This window comes from Polypterus senegalus, chromosome 4 (genome assembly GCF_016835505.1).
Source record: "Polypterus senegalus isolate Bchr_013 chromosome 4, ASM1683550v1, whole genome shotgun sequence".
Lineage (NCBI taxonomy): Eukaryota > Metazoa > Chordata > Cladistia > Polypteriformes > Polypteridae > Polypterus > Polypterus senegalus.
Window position 1 is genome coordinate 55,756,494 of NC_053157.1, and position 18,766 is coordinate 55,775,259.

General features: G+C 38.2%; 1 protein-coding gene across 1 annotated transcript; it reads right to left on the reverse strand.

Moving 5' to 3' along the window:
* Nucleotides 1-447: 447 nt before the first annotated feature.
* Nucleotides 448-1,374, reverse strand: foxb2 (forkhead box B2). The gene has a single exon (XM_039752861.1). It carries the CDS (start codon nt 1,372-1,374, stop codon nt 448-450), a length of 927 nt encoding a protein of 308 aa, XP_039608795.1.
* Nucleotides 1,375-18,766: the final 17,392 nt, after the last annotated feature.

Consider the following 18,766-nt stretch of genomic DNA (forward strand, 5'->3'; position numbering starts at 1 on the left):
TATATTTGAAACTGCAAAAAATATATCCTAAACCTGTCTAAATTTAGAACATTAAACTACTTGATTAAAAAGTTTACCAGATGCAGATATAAGAATAAAAGTCACTTTTCCCAGCAGTAGCGAAAGGATTTTACTTGTTCTTCCAAGCTGAATTACTAATATCTTTATCTTCTTTTTTTAAATAAAAATGTCTTCCAGTGCCAAATATAAGATAATGAGGAAGTTGTATCATTAAGTAATAAATGATGCAAGAACGACAATTATATAAAAAATAAAATAACTAAACCAAAAATAACGCAGTACAGATCTGCCACTTTGTGTGCGGCCACAGGCTTTAGTACGAGGAGTGTAAGCACTTTCTGAAACACCACGTTGGGCCCGTTAGTGAATCCCCATACTGAGGTAATACTGAGCCTCTGCCTGGTGCCGCCGACCACCAGCACTTCTTTAATGCACTAGGGCGGACAGCAGCGGTCCGTTTTTGCCGTCCGCCGAGTCGGAGAGAGTCTGCTCAAGCAGCGCAACGGACGCGGTGGACGCGCAGATTTGCGCCGCGCTGCTTGTAAGTGCCGGTACAGTGTGAGCCAAAGACGGCGTGGGCTTTATTGGCACAGGGACAGCTGGCATAGCTTGGCTGCTGGGATGGCAGAGCGTCTTCACGGGAACACCGAAAGACCCGTAATCGGCAGAAATTGGCATCGGTGCCATGGAGTCGAGCATCCCAACATGTGGCCACATGCTGTTGACCATGTTGCTAAGATGACTTGGCACTGGGTACCCGAGGTGATGCATCACTGAAGCTATTGGCAGGCCGCTGGCCATCATGCCCTTGTAATCTCTTCCAATTATGTTCTCGATGGCAAACGGGTGCTTGAATCCTGTGGATTGAGCTCCGTTAAGGCTGTAGGTCTGAAAGTGGGGCAGCCTCCCCACGCCAGTGGCAGACTCTGGTGGGCCGATCGATATTTTAGCTGGGTGGTGCTGATGGTGAAAGTAATGAAGCATCTGTGAGTTTTTAGATGACAAGTGCTCAGATCTTAAAAGTTTAAATCGTTTCCGCCTACGTAAAAAGCTGCCGTTTTCAAACATATCTCCGCAGTCTGGGTGCAGCGCCCAAAAGCTGCCCTTCCCGGGCTGATCTGGTCTTCTCGGAATCTTAATGAAGCAGTCGTTGAACGAGAGATTGTGTCTCAAAGAGTTTTGCCATCTTTGCGTATTCTCCCTGTAGTACGGAAACCTGTCCATGATAAATTTGTAAATGTCACTCAGCGGGAGCATCTTTTCCTGGGAACTCTGGATGGCCATGGCAGTGAGAGATATGTAGGAGTAAGGAGGTTTCTGGTCACTGTAGGAGTTCTTTCCAGGCCGAGGCATTCTGGTCTTTAAGCTGTGGTCCTCAGACACCTACAGCTCCTGCTGATAGGCACGGCACAACATATGAATTACTTTTGAATGCTGACCTCTTCTACAGAAAGGCGATCCAGGGCTCCTAGTGCCGGAGGTTAGTCTCTAAATTTATATATATATTTGAGAAAAGTGAGTGTTAAGAGAAAAAAAATATTCGGTTATACCTTTAGCCGTTCTAAATATTCCTTCCTCCCGAAAGTAGCAATGTCCCCACTTCAGTGATCACCGAAGTACTGCAAACAACTTTCCAATTAAAATGATTTAAAGAGGAGCTTAAGAGTGCAGAAAAGTTTCTCGCCAAGGATTCTCTAAAGACAGATTCAAAAAACAGCAGTCCACACACAGCAATGCCAACGCAAATCCAAGACTTTCCGAACGAGTTAACGCGAGGCTTCTTAACAGCGGAACCGAAGAAGTAAGTTGGAGTTAATCAACCAGTTCAAATCGCACGAAAGAAGGCAGCTCACGTTTCGTCGGTGGCAAACGCTTGTGTTTCATGTGCGCTCTGTTGCTTAAGCAGCCGCGTTTTGTAATGATCACAGAGATGCTGAGACCCCTGCAGGTCCCTCTTTATTATCACATGACAATCGCTCTGGGACAATTCAAGGGAAAAGGGGGTCTCTAATGTTGTCTTATTTGCACCTACTTAGGAAATAATCGGGCCAATAGAAATCGAGCAGCGAATGTGAACACAGAGTCGGGTTGGATCTGCAACCTTGGGGGCAAAGGTATGCAGCAATGGCCACGCACGGCAGTGCCTATCTATCTATCGCACACACAAATACACACACACTGAGCTTACTGTCAACATGGGGACTATTGGTAATTTATCAAGAATGAGCGGTATAATCAACATGAAAATTGTTTTCAAATGAAAGTAAGCAAACCTGGGCGTTAGGGTTTCCGAAAGACTAAATTAGAATAACTGATTTTAAGTGAAGCTTTGTCAGGTCATTCCCAGATTGAGCGATAAGCAAGTTAGGGATGTACAACTTGAAAAATGCGCACAATCACATACACTGCAGGGCTTGAAAATGCACCGATTTTAAATGCACACAATCGTATTATTATTATTATTATTATTATTAGTGTTTTCGACCGTAGATACATAAACATGTTGGGACACTCTAATGGATAAAAAAAATCAAAAGGATGGATAAACATGTTTGAAAACCTTTGGTTTATGTGTAAACAGCATTCATGTCACTTCATTTTAGTTTAACGGCCAAATTACACCTTATTGATTCAAAAGTATTAACTCCAAAATACTTGTTAAGTTTATCTTCACGCGACCATTTTAAGAACCTTCATCTGCAAACGTTACGCAAAAATAATAATTTAATTTAAGATTTCCAGTTTAAATTTTTTTTAAAAACTGATATTTGTAATTTTTATGGCTGACAAAACAAATTAAATCATATAAGAGTTTGGTTTTAGCACCTTGAAGTAATTGTTACCTTTCCTTAAGAAGATAGTTTAACAGCATCGCTACTACACCAATATTAGTTAAAAAAATACAACAACAACAATAATAGTAGATTAGTTATTATTAATTTCGAAGTAAATTATGCGCCACCGTTTACTTAAAGCAGTTGCCAATATGTTTAATATTTAGAGACTGGTATTAAAAGACAGATTTTGAAACATTTTTTAATTCCATTGTTTGTTTTTTTTTGGGAAAAAAATTAAATTAAAAAGGCGGATCAATTGCCAGATCTTGGGTTCGGTTAGGTTGAGAGCTTATGTGTTAATATTGCTGCGCTTTTAACATCCAACAGTGATTCGAAAGGCGGCTTTAGCTTCTTAAAATAGGTAACTGTTTTAAAAATACAAGTTAATGACTAACTAAATCTTTTACAACTGCACTAAATGAGAAAAATACGTTATATATTTAGACATTTATATAAAGTCATATGTGCATTTGTATATATATATATATATATATATATATATATATAACTTAGTCCAATAATTGAATTAAAGGGGCGCGGAGGATCACACTCCGTCCCAGCTTTTTTATTACAGATATTCCATAATTTCATATAAGCTGTCAGGTTATTAGATAGATAGATAAATAGATAGATAGATAATGGAAGGCACTATATTGCATATTTTACAGTATTGTTCATTGCCAGATAGATAGAATATGTGGCAATGAAAAATACTGTAAAATATGCAATATAGTGCCTTCCATTATCTATCTATCTATCTATCCGTCTGACTGACTTCAGATTTACTTAAGAAAAGCTCACTCATGTCAAACTCACATTAAACTTCATAAAGTTTGTTTTTATTTTTCAAATCAAACTGTAAAATACAATAATAGCATGTGTTGACCTAAGCCATTCTGTTAATATATCCTTCCTTGCAGGTAACGCGGTCCTCCGCAGTTACATTCCAATTGGTGACGTCACTTCTCCGGCCGCTTGATTTTTGCTCAATGAGGTGAATTAATGGATGTCCACTTCGACGCGCCTTCAGTTTGTTGATTAATCTTTTTGTAACGTAAGCTTGTTTTTTAATTAACAAATATTTTGCTCCAGAAATAAAACCCGATTGGTCAATGACAGTACAGTAATTTGTAAATCCATGCATTTAGATGCAAAACGTTTTAGTTTTAAACGGGTACATGCTTGTCATAACGTTATGTAATGTGTTTTAAAAATTATCGCAAGTGTTTAGCTGTTTAAGGATGGTGGGGTCTGGAAACCTATTGTTGTTTTGCTATATAATGGGCCGTCTTAAAGTTAAGACTTTTATGCAGTTCCCTACAGTTGGTGTGGCTAGTAATTGGGATTTTTTTCCACATATTTTATTCAATGTCATATACATTTTGGTAAAGTTTTAAATATATTTAATTTTTAAGAATTAATTTTCTTATTAAACACCAGTCATTTGAAAAAAAGAACTATAAAAGAAACTAAACTTCATTTAACTCCTAATGATATATCATGAAAAACATCACCAAATCGATGTAAAGAAATTAAAGCAAAAATATTTCCTTTTGAATTTTCCAGGATGAAAAGAGCTTGATCTTCTTCTGCGCTTTAAATGCTGCACTGCTGCTAATTTGTAAGCGTCCGTATGGAGCGCTTCAGTGGTGGGGTCATTTTCTTAAGACTGCTCTACCCTCATATTATCTGAAGCTGTTTGGATGCCGTTTTTAAGGCACCTTACATGCCTATTTTTTATCTTCATTAAGTGATCGTTCTTAGTAGCGCTGTAACGGATTGTTTTTATGTCTGACGCTGAAAGACAGAGAGGCACGTTAAGACTCCGATCAGCACTGCCTACTCACCGAGGATACTAATGAGCGACATTTAATATGAAATGATTAAGAAATTAGAGTATGCCGTTACCGTGACAAATACGCAAAGAACATTCGTAAAAACAACAAACTAAAAGAAAGTCACACACCTTTAGGCAGAAGCACGTGGGCACACACACGTCTGTTTCTGAGAGTTTATTACAGCGCTGTGGCTTTTCCTATGCTGAGATTAATACTGTTTTGCTCGTAAACTGCCTAGTGTGCGGTTTCCCACACAACTTTCAGTTAATTGCCGAAAAAAAAGTCTCATTATAGACAAGCTGCTGTCTGCTTAAATAGCTTTGTGATTCCTTAAAGGACTTGGAAAAAAAAAGCAAACTTTGGGCATCTCCTGGTTGTTGAAGAGTGAATAACAAAAGAAGAGCAGCCAGGTGTCATGGTACAACTCCTGACAGCAACTGTCTTCTTTCTCATCCAGGCTGGGCTGGAATACATTACATTAATTAAGTCTTTGGTGATTTAGCATCCTTAGAGAAAAGTCCAACAATGTAATTAAGAGCGAACTGGCTATATTAGTTATGAATATTCAAAACAGTGTCAATTAATTAGCCAACAGATCTAGCTCATTATGCCTCTGAAGCACCAAAGTCCTTGCAGACTTACTTTAAGGGTCAGTGGGTGAGCAGGAAGGAATATTAAGAGGGTCCAAACGATCTTTGTATTGCTCTTAAATATTTTCTAATGATTCCCATTTGCAACCTTTGGTGACAACGAAGTGACGTTTTCTTAAATAACAAAACATATAGTAGTTTGTTTCTTACAAATACAGTTTGTTTGTGAGAGGGGGTGTTATTGGTTTATTTATGTATTAGTCTCCATATTAGAGATGCATCTTAAAGGTACCATGAGGCTAATTCAGGTCTGTGCTGTATATCCTTTCAGACAAGTTAGACAAATATTAAATCTGCTCTCACAAAGGGAGCTGTTAAATAGATAGTGAGCTGATATGCATAAAAAATTAATTAGGTAGTTTTCTCAGCATCAAACTCCTGGACAAATAACTACTTGTAAAGTACACCTTCTGGGCATATTGAACATATGCTGGAATTATCCTTAATTGACTAATTACATAAATTACTCATTAATTTTACAGCACATCAATTATAAAAGATATATCAATTAATTTTGCATACATTAAGCCCCCCCCACCACCACCACCACCACACACGCGCGCACAGATATACACACACTCTCCATTCTCCAGCTACCACCCCTCCTCCCCATTCACAAAAAAAGAAAAGAAAAGAAAAAAGAAAGCCCTGGCGAAACAAACATTCAGAAAAGGTACCGAATAACATTTGTACTTGCATATTTTGCCATAATAATTGGTTTTGCTCTTGGCGATCATTTTTTTTTCTTCTCCTTGCAATAATAATAAAAATTGCCGACATTTCTAATTGTCCTAAAAATTCTAATTGTCCTAAAGACCACTTACGATGTGATCATGCGTGCAGTGGGGCTGAACAGACCATTTAAATCAATTAGAATTGTTCTGATGGAAAATGAGGGCTCGGCAGTGACAAAGCACACAGACAGCACTGAACACAAATGATTTAACATCCACATTAAATCCCCGACTGGATAAGCTTGTCTTATTTTCGGACGCAGCAGGGTGCGTGTATACAAACTAAACTGAACTGATTTTTTTTTTGTGCCGAAATTTTGGATTTAGCAGTACAGTATTATCTTCCCTCGACTCGTAGAAATCCATAAATCTTTATACAATAATGCGGCGCGGATTTATTTATTTATTTTAGCATTTTCCATTACTTTACTCTGATTGTCATTCCATCAAATATTTTCAGAGACGATCACTATGAGCTCTTTCTGCGTTTTTAGCTATCAATACTGTATGTTTATTGACTTGTATTTTCTCTTGGAAAAAAAATGCATTTTGTTACAAACACATTTTTAACGAAGCTAAAGCAGATCAAAAGATGGTAAAAACGTTTTCTGCCTAGTCATGCGAGCGTCACTGCAAAACATCGTTTTTGTGGTCTTAATTCATAATGTCAGCTTTACATTTCGGGGACTCTTAATTTATTTACTCGTGCCTCGTCTTCAAGATCTCCGTTTAGAAAGCGACCTTAATTTTGGATGCTAAAATTCTTCAAAATGACGCAAAGTAATACTACTACTGTTTGAGGCACCTTTTTGGACGAACGTCACACGACTTCAGTACTGTTATGAAGAAACGCAGGCTCAAGTCTGGTATCACATGCAGGCATTATGGTGTGATTACAAATGTTCATAAGAAAGCATTCGTCCAGTTTCAGATACTCAGGTTACCGTCGGGAGCAACTCTGCGGATCACCTAGCGCTTCACACAACTGGGCTCTCGCGTTGGCACAGTCGCAACAAGTCGTGGAGCCGATCGCGTCAGTCCAGTGTGACATCGGCACGTGGCACGCGCATCACGACATTACGACAGGGCTGCTCAATGACAAGTTCAAGTATGCAGCAGGTAATATCGCATTTTAAACCATGACGAATGTATTGAAAAATAAATCATGTTTAGTCATTGTTTACCTTTTTAAATTGGTCATATCTGGCACATGAACGTCAAAAAGTGCGATACAAAAACAATAGAAATTATAACTGAACAGAAACTGAGTTATTAGCAATACTTTTTTTCCACTTCTGAAATAAAAAATAACCATTTTGCTCACATCTGACCCAGAAAGTAAATATTATGCTCATATATGACCCAGGCACATCACAAAGTGCATTTAACAGAATAAAAATAATCTATCAATGCTATAAAGCTGTCGGTGCACAAACCCATAAAAAGTGTAACAGTGGCTAGCACACATGAATATAACATCTGCTCACATCGAGAGAACCATAGTTGTGATTAGAGGTGTCTTTATCTTCTAAACAAAAAGATGCACAGGTCGCATTTAGATCAAGTTTGACGTACTGTGAAGGTACATAGAGGCCGAAAGTCCTAGATCTACTTTTTATTTATTTGGTGAAAAAATCACAGCGTTTACAATTTGAAACTGACAAATCGTCAATTATAATGATAATTCTTTACAATAATATAATGCTTTACTCACTACTCGAAGTCGCTTTGCAAGATTCACACAGGGTGGAGCCGGGACGCGAACCCAGAAGCTCTTTACTATCAAGGAGCAGTGCTACCATTACGTAACATTACTGCATTAATATTATCCTTAATAGTTTACATTTACACAGAATTTACGAAATCGAAGAATATTAACACCAGGTTAATAACAAGCTCTACATTCTACAAAAAGCTGCTATGTAGTCCTGCATAGCAATCAATGCTTACTTAATTTGATTGCGTTTTAAAGAAAATTCCAAACTTTTTGCACGTTTTCATGAAATGCAGTCTTCCCAATTCACTCTTTGCTTTGAGTGTCAATGGCTGATCGTCGTCCTCGTTAACAGCCATAAATCCGCCGGATCAAAGAGTGTGAGTGGGGGGCCAACCAAAGGTAAAAAGAGAAGTCCGCAGACCGTCAGTAACGACACTTTCATTGGAGTAGCAATTATATTAATTTGCGAAAACCCACGTTTGCACTCACTTGATAAAACTGGAATACAGATAAGATTCCGCACACAATTGATTAATGAATCATAAAATATGTAGTCGATGCCACGACCAGCTCTCGCAGCCGAGGTGCCGTTCCGTCACAAGAAAAGGCAATACATTGTGGGTTGAATGTTGCTAGTCTACACGGAGTTTGTACGGTCTGTACTACAGTAAGAATTTAAGCGGGAATTTCTGAAGGCTCGTGAAATATGTTTCACTCTGCGTTTCTGGTGGGAACGCGGGCTGGGCCACTCTACTTCTGTCCCGCATGTGGCCCGCAGGCCGCCATTTGAATAGACCGGCATTACACGATTTGCCGGACGGCTTAAAACACTTGCAACATAAATCTTACACAGACCTGCCAAACAGCATTTCAGGTGCTATTGTTTTACCGTTGAGTTTTAAGGAGCTTTATAATAACGCGCGGATGCAGGTTTTTCTTTCGTGTTATTTTTACAATGTACTACAAGTAGAAACGAGCGATCGGCTCCAGTCGGCCCAATGCATAGATGGCGTATCTGCAGTCAATGCAGAAACCATTGCCAGAAACAGAAATTATTTTCAGTTTTGTTCATCTGTCAAAGTACAATTGAACTAATACTGTACTGGCACAAGACCCATTTCCGGAATACTAGGATTCTGTTAACGTTTGTTTTAAGGAAGCTTTCACGCAAACTAACGTTACTTTAAAGATGCCATGTCGAATCACACGCACTTTACTGAATGTTTGTATCAAAAGCCAATTAAAGGTAAGTGTTCATGGTTTGACTTTAACTTTATTTTTTAATCCATTTTCAGCACTTGTTTATTTTTTGTAGCTGGTAAAATGCCAGTCAATCCAAAATCATTCAGTTGTATGATTTTTGTCAGACTGATAGTTAAAAGACTAAAGTTAATATACAGGAGTTTTTTCTTGTGAGGTTGTAGGAATTCGGAACAAAACTAAATAAGTGGACGGGGAAGGGGGCCTCTTAAGAAAGCTGATTTTTATGTATGTGTTTTATTATGGCAGTGTAATTAATTGTTGGACATGTGAATAAGTATTTCATTGTTCTCTGTATATGGAACATTACTGGCACTACTGCATATACACTCTGAACAATAATTGTTCTTCAACATCACTTTAATGGCCAGTGTGATTCCTTATCTCTCTTAAAAATAATGGTGCCTCTTCAGAGCGATGCCATAGGGGTCCATGTTTGTTTCCCAATGGAACATCCTCATTAGTTTATTTAGATCCTAGGTTGCAATCATGAACAAATGATAACAGATTTGTGAAACACCAATGGGTTTCTGATTTTGAAAGAACTTTTGCGAAATACAATACTGCAGGCTAAATTCAAACTTTCTCAATCTGTTAGTATTAGTTTTGTATCAGTTGGTTGCCTAGTATCCAATATTTATTTTATTTTTGTCCCCTTATTAGGACTCTTTTTCAAAGCCTGAAGAATTTTCTAAGCAAAGAATCCTTATTAGGATGAAACGGTTCTTTGTCAAGCAACGGCTAGGGAAGGAATCACAAAAAACAGTGAACTGCTATTAAGGAACTAATTTTTGAGCCATTTCTTTGCAGACAACCAGTGTATATATACTGCATACACACGCACACATGTATTATATGTTCAATGTTTTGTGTTTGTGGACACCTGACCACCACATCTGTACAACTTTGTGAGACATCCCTTTCCAGAACCATTGACATTAACATGGAGTTGACCAGCTCTTTGCAGTTGTAATAGACTCCACTCTTCTGGGGAGGCTTTCCACAAGTTTCTGGAGTTGAAATAGAAGACCTAACTTGCCATCAGCGTTCCAATGCATCCTAGAGTTGTTCAGTAGGGTCGAGGGCAGCTCTCGGTACAGGCCACTTGAGTTCCTTCTTGTCTTCATGGACCTGGCTTTGTGCACATGGACACTGTCATGCTGGAACAGAAAAGGACCTTTTCCAAATGGTTACCACAAAATTTGAAGCACACTATTGCCTAAAATGTCTTTGTATGCTGCAGCATTCACTGTATCATTCACTGAATTCAAGAGGTCTAGCCCAAACCCTGAAAACCAGCCCCACACCACTATCCCTGCTCCACCAAACTTTACAGTAGAAACTTTGCAGTCTGGATGGTGGTGTCCTCCTGGCATTTTCCAAACCCAGATTCATCCATCAGGCTGCCAGTTACTGAAGCATGATGGATGAATCGCTCCACAGAACACATTACCACTGCTCCAGAATCCAATGTGACATACTTTACAGCACTCCAGCAGATGTTTGGCATTGCATGCAGTATTCTTAGGATTGTGTATAGGTGCTTGGCTATGAAATCCCATTTCGTTAAGCTCCCAATGCACATTTCTTCTAATGATGTTGCTTCCAGAGCTGGTTTGGAGCTCTGTTGTGAGTGATGCACCAGAAGATAGGTGATTTTTATGAGCTGTATGCTTTAGCACTTGGTGGCCCTGCTCTGTGAGTCTGTGTGGTTGCTCTACCACTTTGTGGCTGAGCTGTTGTTGCTCCTCGATGCTTCCACTTCACAATAATAGAATTAACAGTTGACTGGGGCAGATGTAGCAGAGCAGAAATTTCACATGCAGAATTGTGTCAAAGGTGGCATCCTTCTAAAGTCACTGTGCTCTTCAGTAGGACCCATACTGCTGCCAGTGTTTGTAAATGGAGATTGCATGACTATGCGCTTGAGTTTATGCTTCTGTTAACAATGGGTGCAACTGAAGCACCTGAACTCAGTAAGTTGAAGGGTTATCCATAAAGTTTTTGCCATGTAATGTATATTGAATTATAGGAGGGAATATTCTAGCAGGGTGCAAAGAGCTTTTTACACAGGCTGTACAGGACCGAGTGTTTGATTTGCTGAAGCCTGATAAGAAAGAAGTGAAGTGCAGCTTTGAAATCAAGAGGATTTAAGAAAAAGAGCAAAGACGTTCATAGAAAATGAATTAGACTGTGCCTACAGGGAGAATTATCTCAGCTATGATGAATGTGATGGCATTTGCTGATACCATAATACTAACAGTGCTTATTTTGGGAAAAGTGTGAAGCTAGCAGTATCCTGATCTTGCAGTTGTAGTTTAGTTGTTCGGAGTCATTCCTTGGCCTTTAAAATAGCAAATTCATTGTTTTTGGGAGATTGGGAAGCCAATGGAACACAATGGGTACATTTATTTTTTGTGTGGATACGTTCTCAGTAACATTTAAAAGTAAATAGGTTTTGCTGCTGCACCATTGTGATGATGATGTGGGCACGCCATTTTGGTCTGGCTGCCAAACAGATGCTAGACAAGTTCAAATGGAAGTTTTCATAGCATGTACACCATGTGATTAAACTAGCATTCTCATTAGTGTTTCAGTCTGATTTTTGCCACTGAATTCTTTAACTACAATTTTTGTCTTTGGTTACACGTAATTATTTTAGATTTTGACTCCTCTGCTATGTTCTTACCACAGGGTAAGTGCTCTTGCTGGCCCCACGAATACACCTCTTCCAACAGGAACCTGAGCTTTTTCCTTGATGGTCTCCCATCCAAGTACCGGCCAGGGTCAAACATACTTAGCTTCAGATGGATGACCTCTTATTAGTTTCATGTGGTATGGCTGCTCGACAAAGTACTACATATAAACACTGTAAGGTTCCATTGCTGTATACTGTTAGAAACAATAGCACTGGAAAAGACTTTGGGATGACATTATTTACATGAAAGGAAACAATTTTTTATTTTACGGTAAGTTTCTTGCAGTGCAGTACAATGCACAGGAATCAAAAACTGAGAAAAAAATGAAAAATTACACAGCACTGTTTTCTATAATTCTGAATATATCAATATGCGCACAACAAAATGATGTACTGTTGTTACATGCACTATATAGTACATGTCACAAAGTGAAGATGCTATACTGTGGACTCATTCCACATCACTGGATATCCTGTTACTCCCATCTGTCTGGCCACAGGTTTTCACCAACCTCAAACTGGATCGATGGACAAATCTTCCATCGTGCTGTAGCCTTCCTGTGCAAACCTCTGCTGTGATGTCCTCACAGGAAACAATCTTTACAACATGCAAGTAACTTGATTGTGAGGTTGTTAATTGTACACTGTTCATCTCCCCTTAGAAAAAATGTACTCTATCCGATTCAGGAATGGAGAGTAAACAGTACTCCATCTGCATCCTTTGGTGGACATCAAACCATTGCCTTATGACAGGAGTGCCCAATATGTCGATCGCGATCGACTGGTAGATCGGAAAAGTAGTGCAGGTAGATCGCATTGCATTCAATTTTTTTTTTTCAATGTTAGTCTATCATATATCCTCCCTATGGCATTTGCCACTTGATTGACATACAGCGCGGCCAGTCTGAGGCCACTGGGTCACTGCACCCATACAATCAGCTTGTGATTCAGACTATGAATGCCACGAATGTAATTACCCCGATCTACATGCTGTCAAATAAACGAACCACACACTGTGGCGCAGTGCAAAGAGGCTTCGATGCTGATGTCCGAGGTTCGATCCATGAGAGGGGGTGCAGTGAATGTGTTCGCCTGATGAGCCCAGAATTAGGGAGAAACACGTGTCGCGTACTCTTTGCATTATTTGACAGTAAAACTATGCAATATATATATATAGCATTTTTAATGTAGGTAGAACATTTCGACCCGGTCATTTTAAAAGTAGCTCGCAAGCCGATAAAGTGTGGGCACCCCTGCCTTATGATATTTGATTGGTGGAAGCCGACATCATCCCACATGACTACATAATGTCATAATGGTAGTTCTGATATGTTAGACACTCCCCTTAAAAATTGAAATTCAGGATACACCTGATGAACAACTTATCCATGCACTGTAAACAACCATTATAACCATACAATGTGTGAAATATATGCTTCACATATTTTGACAAATGAATGAACCTTCCCACATGTGCTGAGTTACCCGATGAATAGATGCTTAAATGTCATTGTAAGACTGCTCTATTGAGGAAGAATATAATCAATTTTGATCAACATCACTTACACAAATGATAACTGTACCAATTCAAAGGGAATTATACTTAGTCAGTTGGATAAATACACTAAATTATTTGCAATTTTGAGAAATAATATACTGCTGTGAGCAAGTGATTGAACGGTGTGGAGGTTTTTACATATAGTTTTGAGAACCATAGTTGTCATTCAAGAATTGGTTCAAAGCAACTGAGAAAAAAACTCTAATAAAACTCCAGTACATCTCCTGAATCCATTTTTATTTAAATACTCCTGACATCTGGCTGAGTGTGTACAGCTGTTTCTTGGTCCCGTTTTGTCATTTTTGTTATATTTTATTTTATTAAAATCAAAAAAACATTCCATATATGCAAGTCAAGTTTAACAAAACTGGTTTGAAACAAATCAACCCCCACCAATGAGAAAGAGAGCTAGGTCAGCAGAGTAGCACTTTAATAATAATAAAAATATGTAAATAAATAAAGATAGATAAAATAGAAAAAGAGGGGACAGAATCTATTTCCTCATTTCCTAAATGCTTATTCTAAAATGCTATTAATTAGATGATTCGAGGGTTTGAAAAAGTTTTGTATGGATCCTCTTAGTGAGAATTTGATTATCTCCAATTTTAGATAATATACAGTATAACATCAGTTACCCAGTGACTTAATAGAGATGGGTTAGGACTCTTCTAGTTGAACAAGATAAGTCTGCATGCCAATAGTGTTGTGTAGGCAATTGCAGTTTGTTCTTCTTCACTTTAAGCCTATCTGGGAGTACACCTAACACAAATGGTAGTGGATTAGGAAGGATTGTGACACCAAGGCTGTCTGATAGGCATTTAAAATTTTTTGTCCATAGTGATGTTCATTTGGTGCAGGCCCAACACATGTGGCCCAGTGAGGCTGGAACTTGATTGCAACATTTGCAGGTTGGATCTTGTCTGGGAAACATTTTGGACAATTTTAAATGAGAGAGAGAGATGCACTCGATAAGTTGAATAATTGTATGCTTTGTGCATTTTGAGGTGTTTCCTGCATCTTTTAAAAATGGAAAGTTACTATAAGTCGTCCATCTCATTAGTCTCTTACAGTATGGTGCTGTTGTTTATTTTTGTTCAATCCACAAACCTGTTATTGCGATGAATCCATGGCAGAGGTGTAAATTCCCAGAAATCTGCAGGTATATGCAGGGGGGCCTTGTTTGACGTACACTGAAGTTGACATTCAGAGTGAAAAGACCAGTGCAGCACTGCAGCAGGTTTTCTCCCACAATAACTAAATGTACAGGTGTCATAAAAAGTGGCTCTCGGGAACAACGCTGGTTAGAAAAACAAGGTTTTGCGGCTTTGGTTTTCAGATTTCAAATCCATGTATGATGTAGTTTATCCACTTGGGCTAAATATATCCTATATGACAGCATTCTGCATAGCTTATTCATTTTCAAAGTAAGATTTCAGTGTTTAACCAGCACTAGTGGGATTCCCCTGATTACCATAGTGTATTCCACACTTTAATTTTAAACATTTGACAGTAATTGTTATTTAACTATAAAGCTACTCTAAGAAACACAAATAAGACTTTCCAAAATAAATTTTAAACAGCTATTAAAATGCATTTTCTGGTGATATAGCAATGTTTGTACCATGTTTACTTCCAAGCCATGTCATCTTGACATTTGTAGTCATGTACAACACTAATTTAGAGCCAATTAACATGACCTCAGCTTTGTCACATACCAGCCTCAGGAAATAAAGCTGCATCTAGCATTTAACATCCAATAAGCAGTTGTACGATAAAGGCTTAGTGATTAGCTTCAGGCTTAGTAGGCAGAGACAGCATTATTATCAGCGTGCCAGTGAAAATTAATGCTATAGTGAGATATAATATACCATGTTTGAAACTTACTGTACTGCAGATTTAAAAAAAAATGAATAACATGACAGAGAGAAAAGTGTATGTTTTTGTTCCATTGCTGCTTCTAGCATTCTGTATGTGGAGCACCAACTGAATAAACACAGCACTTGCAGTAATTACTTCTGTTCTCCAGTTAATATTTCTTTAAATTGAAACCAAAACTGCTTAGACACTGGTGATCATATATACCTTTTATCCAATCCTCAGAATCCTGGCTCATGTCAGTTTCAAACAATAATAGATTCTGCCCAAGAGTTCACATTTGTCCCTAACTGTATTTACTTTATTCCCTCTCTTATTTTCTCTTATTTTAGAAATGTTAGATCTCATCTTTCTACAGATGAATTATTTGAGAAGAACAACTATTGAGACATCACGGCACCACTCTTAAACCAACTCATTGCTTAAATTGCCAAACAAAACACAGTATTAGTATCCATTCTTCATGTAGTAAGGCCACAGTTTCAGCAAAAACATACTCTGGATTTATTAATCAGGTACACTGAACATGCACAAATCCAATCCATGTGCTCATGATTGGGCCAGGTGATGTATATAAAGGTATCTGACCTCCAACAGCTGTCCACCTCTTTCCATTTGTCAATTCAAACAATCTCTTATGTGAATTGTCAACTCCATAATGCCCCCTATATCAGGGACTAAATCTCGGCACTATAGTTTACCCTTCAGTTCTTGGTTAAACTATTTCTTATTACTACTACCGGTCAGACTTGTGGAGAGCATCTGCTGTTGACTGTGAGTATACAAAATGAAACTGCATCTAAACACAAGTTATATATCAAATACAGAAGGGAGCTTCCTCTGCCTGATTATCGTTATGTGTCTATTCTCTTATTTCATAAGGTTGTGATGTGAGCAAAGTCTCAAAAAATGACGTATCAATACAATCATCCTTGCATTATTATTGGAGAAGGGATGAGGGTGGCAGCTGAGAGTATTTAGCACTGCATCAAGAAAACACAAGAAGCTTCCAGGTTTCATTTACATTTCTGTGGAGCAGAGCTTTTGCACATTTCTGCATTCACTACTAGACTGACAATGGCAACGTGGATGCTGTGCAATGTAGCGGCAGGTCAGGTGATGTTACATGTATTTCTCAGGACAGTGAAACCTGAACATTTGTTGCATGACTTGACTGACCTCTTTAGCTGTATTCAGTCCCCAATGGGAGTGCTTTGTTATGAATTTGCTGCATAAAATTGCTCCCTTTTAGGGTTATGTTTCATGCCTTAGTCTTGTGTACTTCTATAGATTTTTGTCTACCTTTATTTGTGTAATCTTTTACCCTGAGCAATGAAAGATGCTTTAAAGAAGCCACTATCAATTTGGAGGAGCTGTGTGGTTGGTCAGTGGTTATGTGGCAGTGTGTAACTCAAGGAAAATGAATTGCACATTGCTGTGAAGTATAAAGCTGTTTTCAAAGACAGGATAAATCTCCAGAACATTGTGTCTCAGTGGCTTGGGTCAACCTGTGATTTATTTATTTTGAGGCAAAGTAGTTTTGATAGATGTTTTAGTGCTGTATGTGGTGGTTGGCTTGCTGGTAAAGTAACTGGCAGAACCAACAGTTTTTCATATGGCCTGTAGAGTTCATTGTAACCAGGTGATAATGGCTACCCACTCAGTGGTGCCTTATGTTTTTTCCTGACCCCCAGAACAAAGAGGAGAGGCACTTTAATGTGGGGAGCACGGCCAAATACACTTGAATGCAGGAAGTGGGGTCTCGAAGCATCAGATGGGAGGCTGCTCTACCACCCAATAAAGTTCTGCATATGTATGCGGTTGATTAGCTGGCTCCATATACAGAATGAGCAAAAAAGAAGTACCACATTTCTCAAAGGCACTGTGCAAGGTAGAGGCAGCTGAGTGGATTGGAGTGGGGGTCCTTTGATAGGCGATCCCTTGTAGTCTTCAGTCGGTGCTTTTGTTGTCAAACTGTTCTTCAAAAACAATGAATCCATCATCACTACGCAATGCACCTTCCGAACACACTTCAGCATTCCTCCTAACGGTGACGTCCCAAATCGGAAAACAATTTTTCAGTGGTTGGCTACATTTAGACAGAATGGTGCAACATTGAACAGAAAATCTCCAGGACGTCCTCAGAATATATGAACGCCTGAAAACATCCAATCTGTAAGGGCATCAATTTTGCTGTCTCCTAGACGTTCAGCACATAAACATGCTTCTGTCTTAGGCATTTCCAACACATCTTTAAGGAGGATTTTGCATAAGGACCTTAATTTCCATCCACAAAGTGCAGGAACAATGGTAGTGCAGGAACTTAGTAAGACAGACTGAGAGAACCGTAGAGAGTTGTGCACGAACTTTCTGCAAACCGTGTATCGAGATGCTGTCATGTAAAGCGACATGGCACTTTTCCATTTGAATGGTTGTGTAAATAAACACAACTTTCACTATTGGGCTGAAATGGCCGAATGAGTTATATGAGTGTTCAGAAATCTCTCAAGTCTCTCACTCGTCTCAAAGAGTGTATCGCTAATGATGGCCACCACCTTAAAGACATAATTTTTAAAACAGTGTAAGAAATCTTAATTGTATACCCTTTCTTGTGTCGTAATGAAATTTATTTTATTTTGTAGTGCTTTTGTAGAATAAACATTTGAAATGTGGTACTTCTTTTTGGCTCAGCCTATATTAATGTATAAGGGCAGTGTTCAAAGTGAGTTCATGTATGCACATTTACTAAGTGATTGTGATTTATAAAGGGTAAATTGCACAGAAATGTGCATACATCAGGTTTTATATATCTGATTTTTTTATTTTCACACTCGAATCTATGCAAAATTTTATAAGCGAGGCTCCTGGTTCTTGAATTTAATACCACAAAGGAAAGTTTAGAACATTAAAACCTTAACTGAGTAAATGAGTGATATGAAATTGGGATGAACATCGAAAAGAGAAGATTAATGTTATTAAACTTAGCCCAGAATGGTTAGTAAGCAAAACAGAGAGTAGCCAACTTTCTTAGTTTTCATAAACTTTATAGCAATTTGGCTCTTTCTACTTACTAATTTGCATTTAAGAATCCTCTTTTCAATAAATGAAGCTTTTTCCTGATTAAGACCTTTTTGAACAGTATTGATTTTTTAATTCTTTTTGTATTCTTTCATCCATCCATTCATTTATTAAACCTGCTTATTGCAACTAAGAGCCACAGAGAGTTGGATCCAGTTCCAACAACATCAGGTACGGTGCAGAAATTTAATTCTAGATTCTAGCTCCCTTTTTCTTTTATTATTAAAATGGTTAAAATAATGAAGACTTTACTGTTATTACATTGTAAGCAGTTATATTTGATGTTTTCATCAGTTTTCATGTAAAATTTCAGAGACAATATAAACTCTGTACATTCAAGGCCCAGTCAATGAATGTTTCTTTGAACATGGTGTATTGAAAATTTGCTGTTAACCTGTTAAATGTTACATAAACAATACAATCCAAATTCAGAGGATAACAAATAAATCTCCTATATATTTTCAAGTAAAATGATAGAAATTACATTTTCTTTCAGCCTT

Excerpts from the sequence above, each read along its gene's own strand:
- foxb2 (XM_039752861.1), bottom strand. The coding sequence starts at position 1,374 with ATGCCTCGGCCTGGAAAGAACTCCTACAGTGACCAGAAACCTCCTTAC.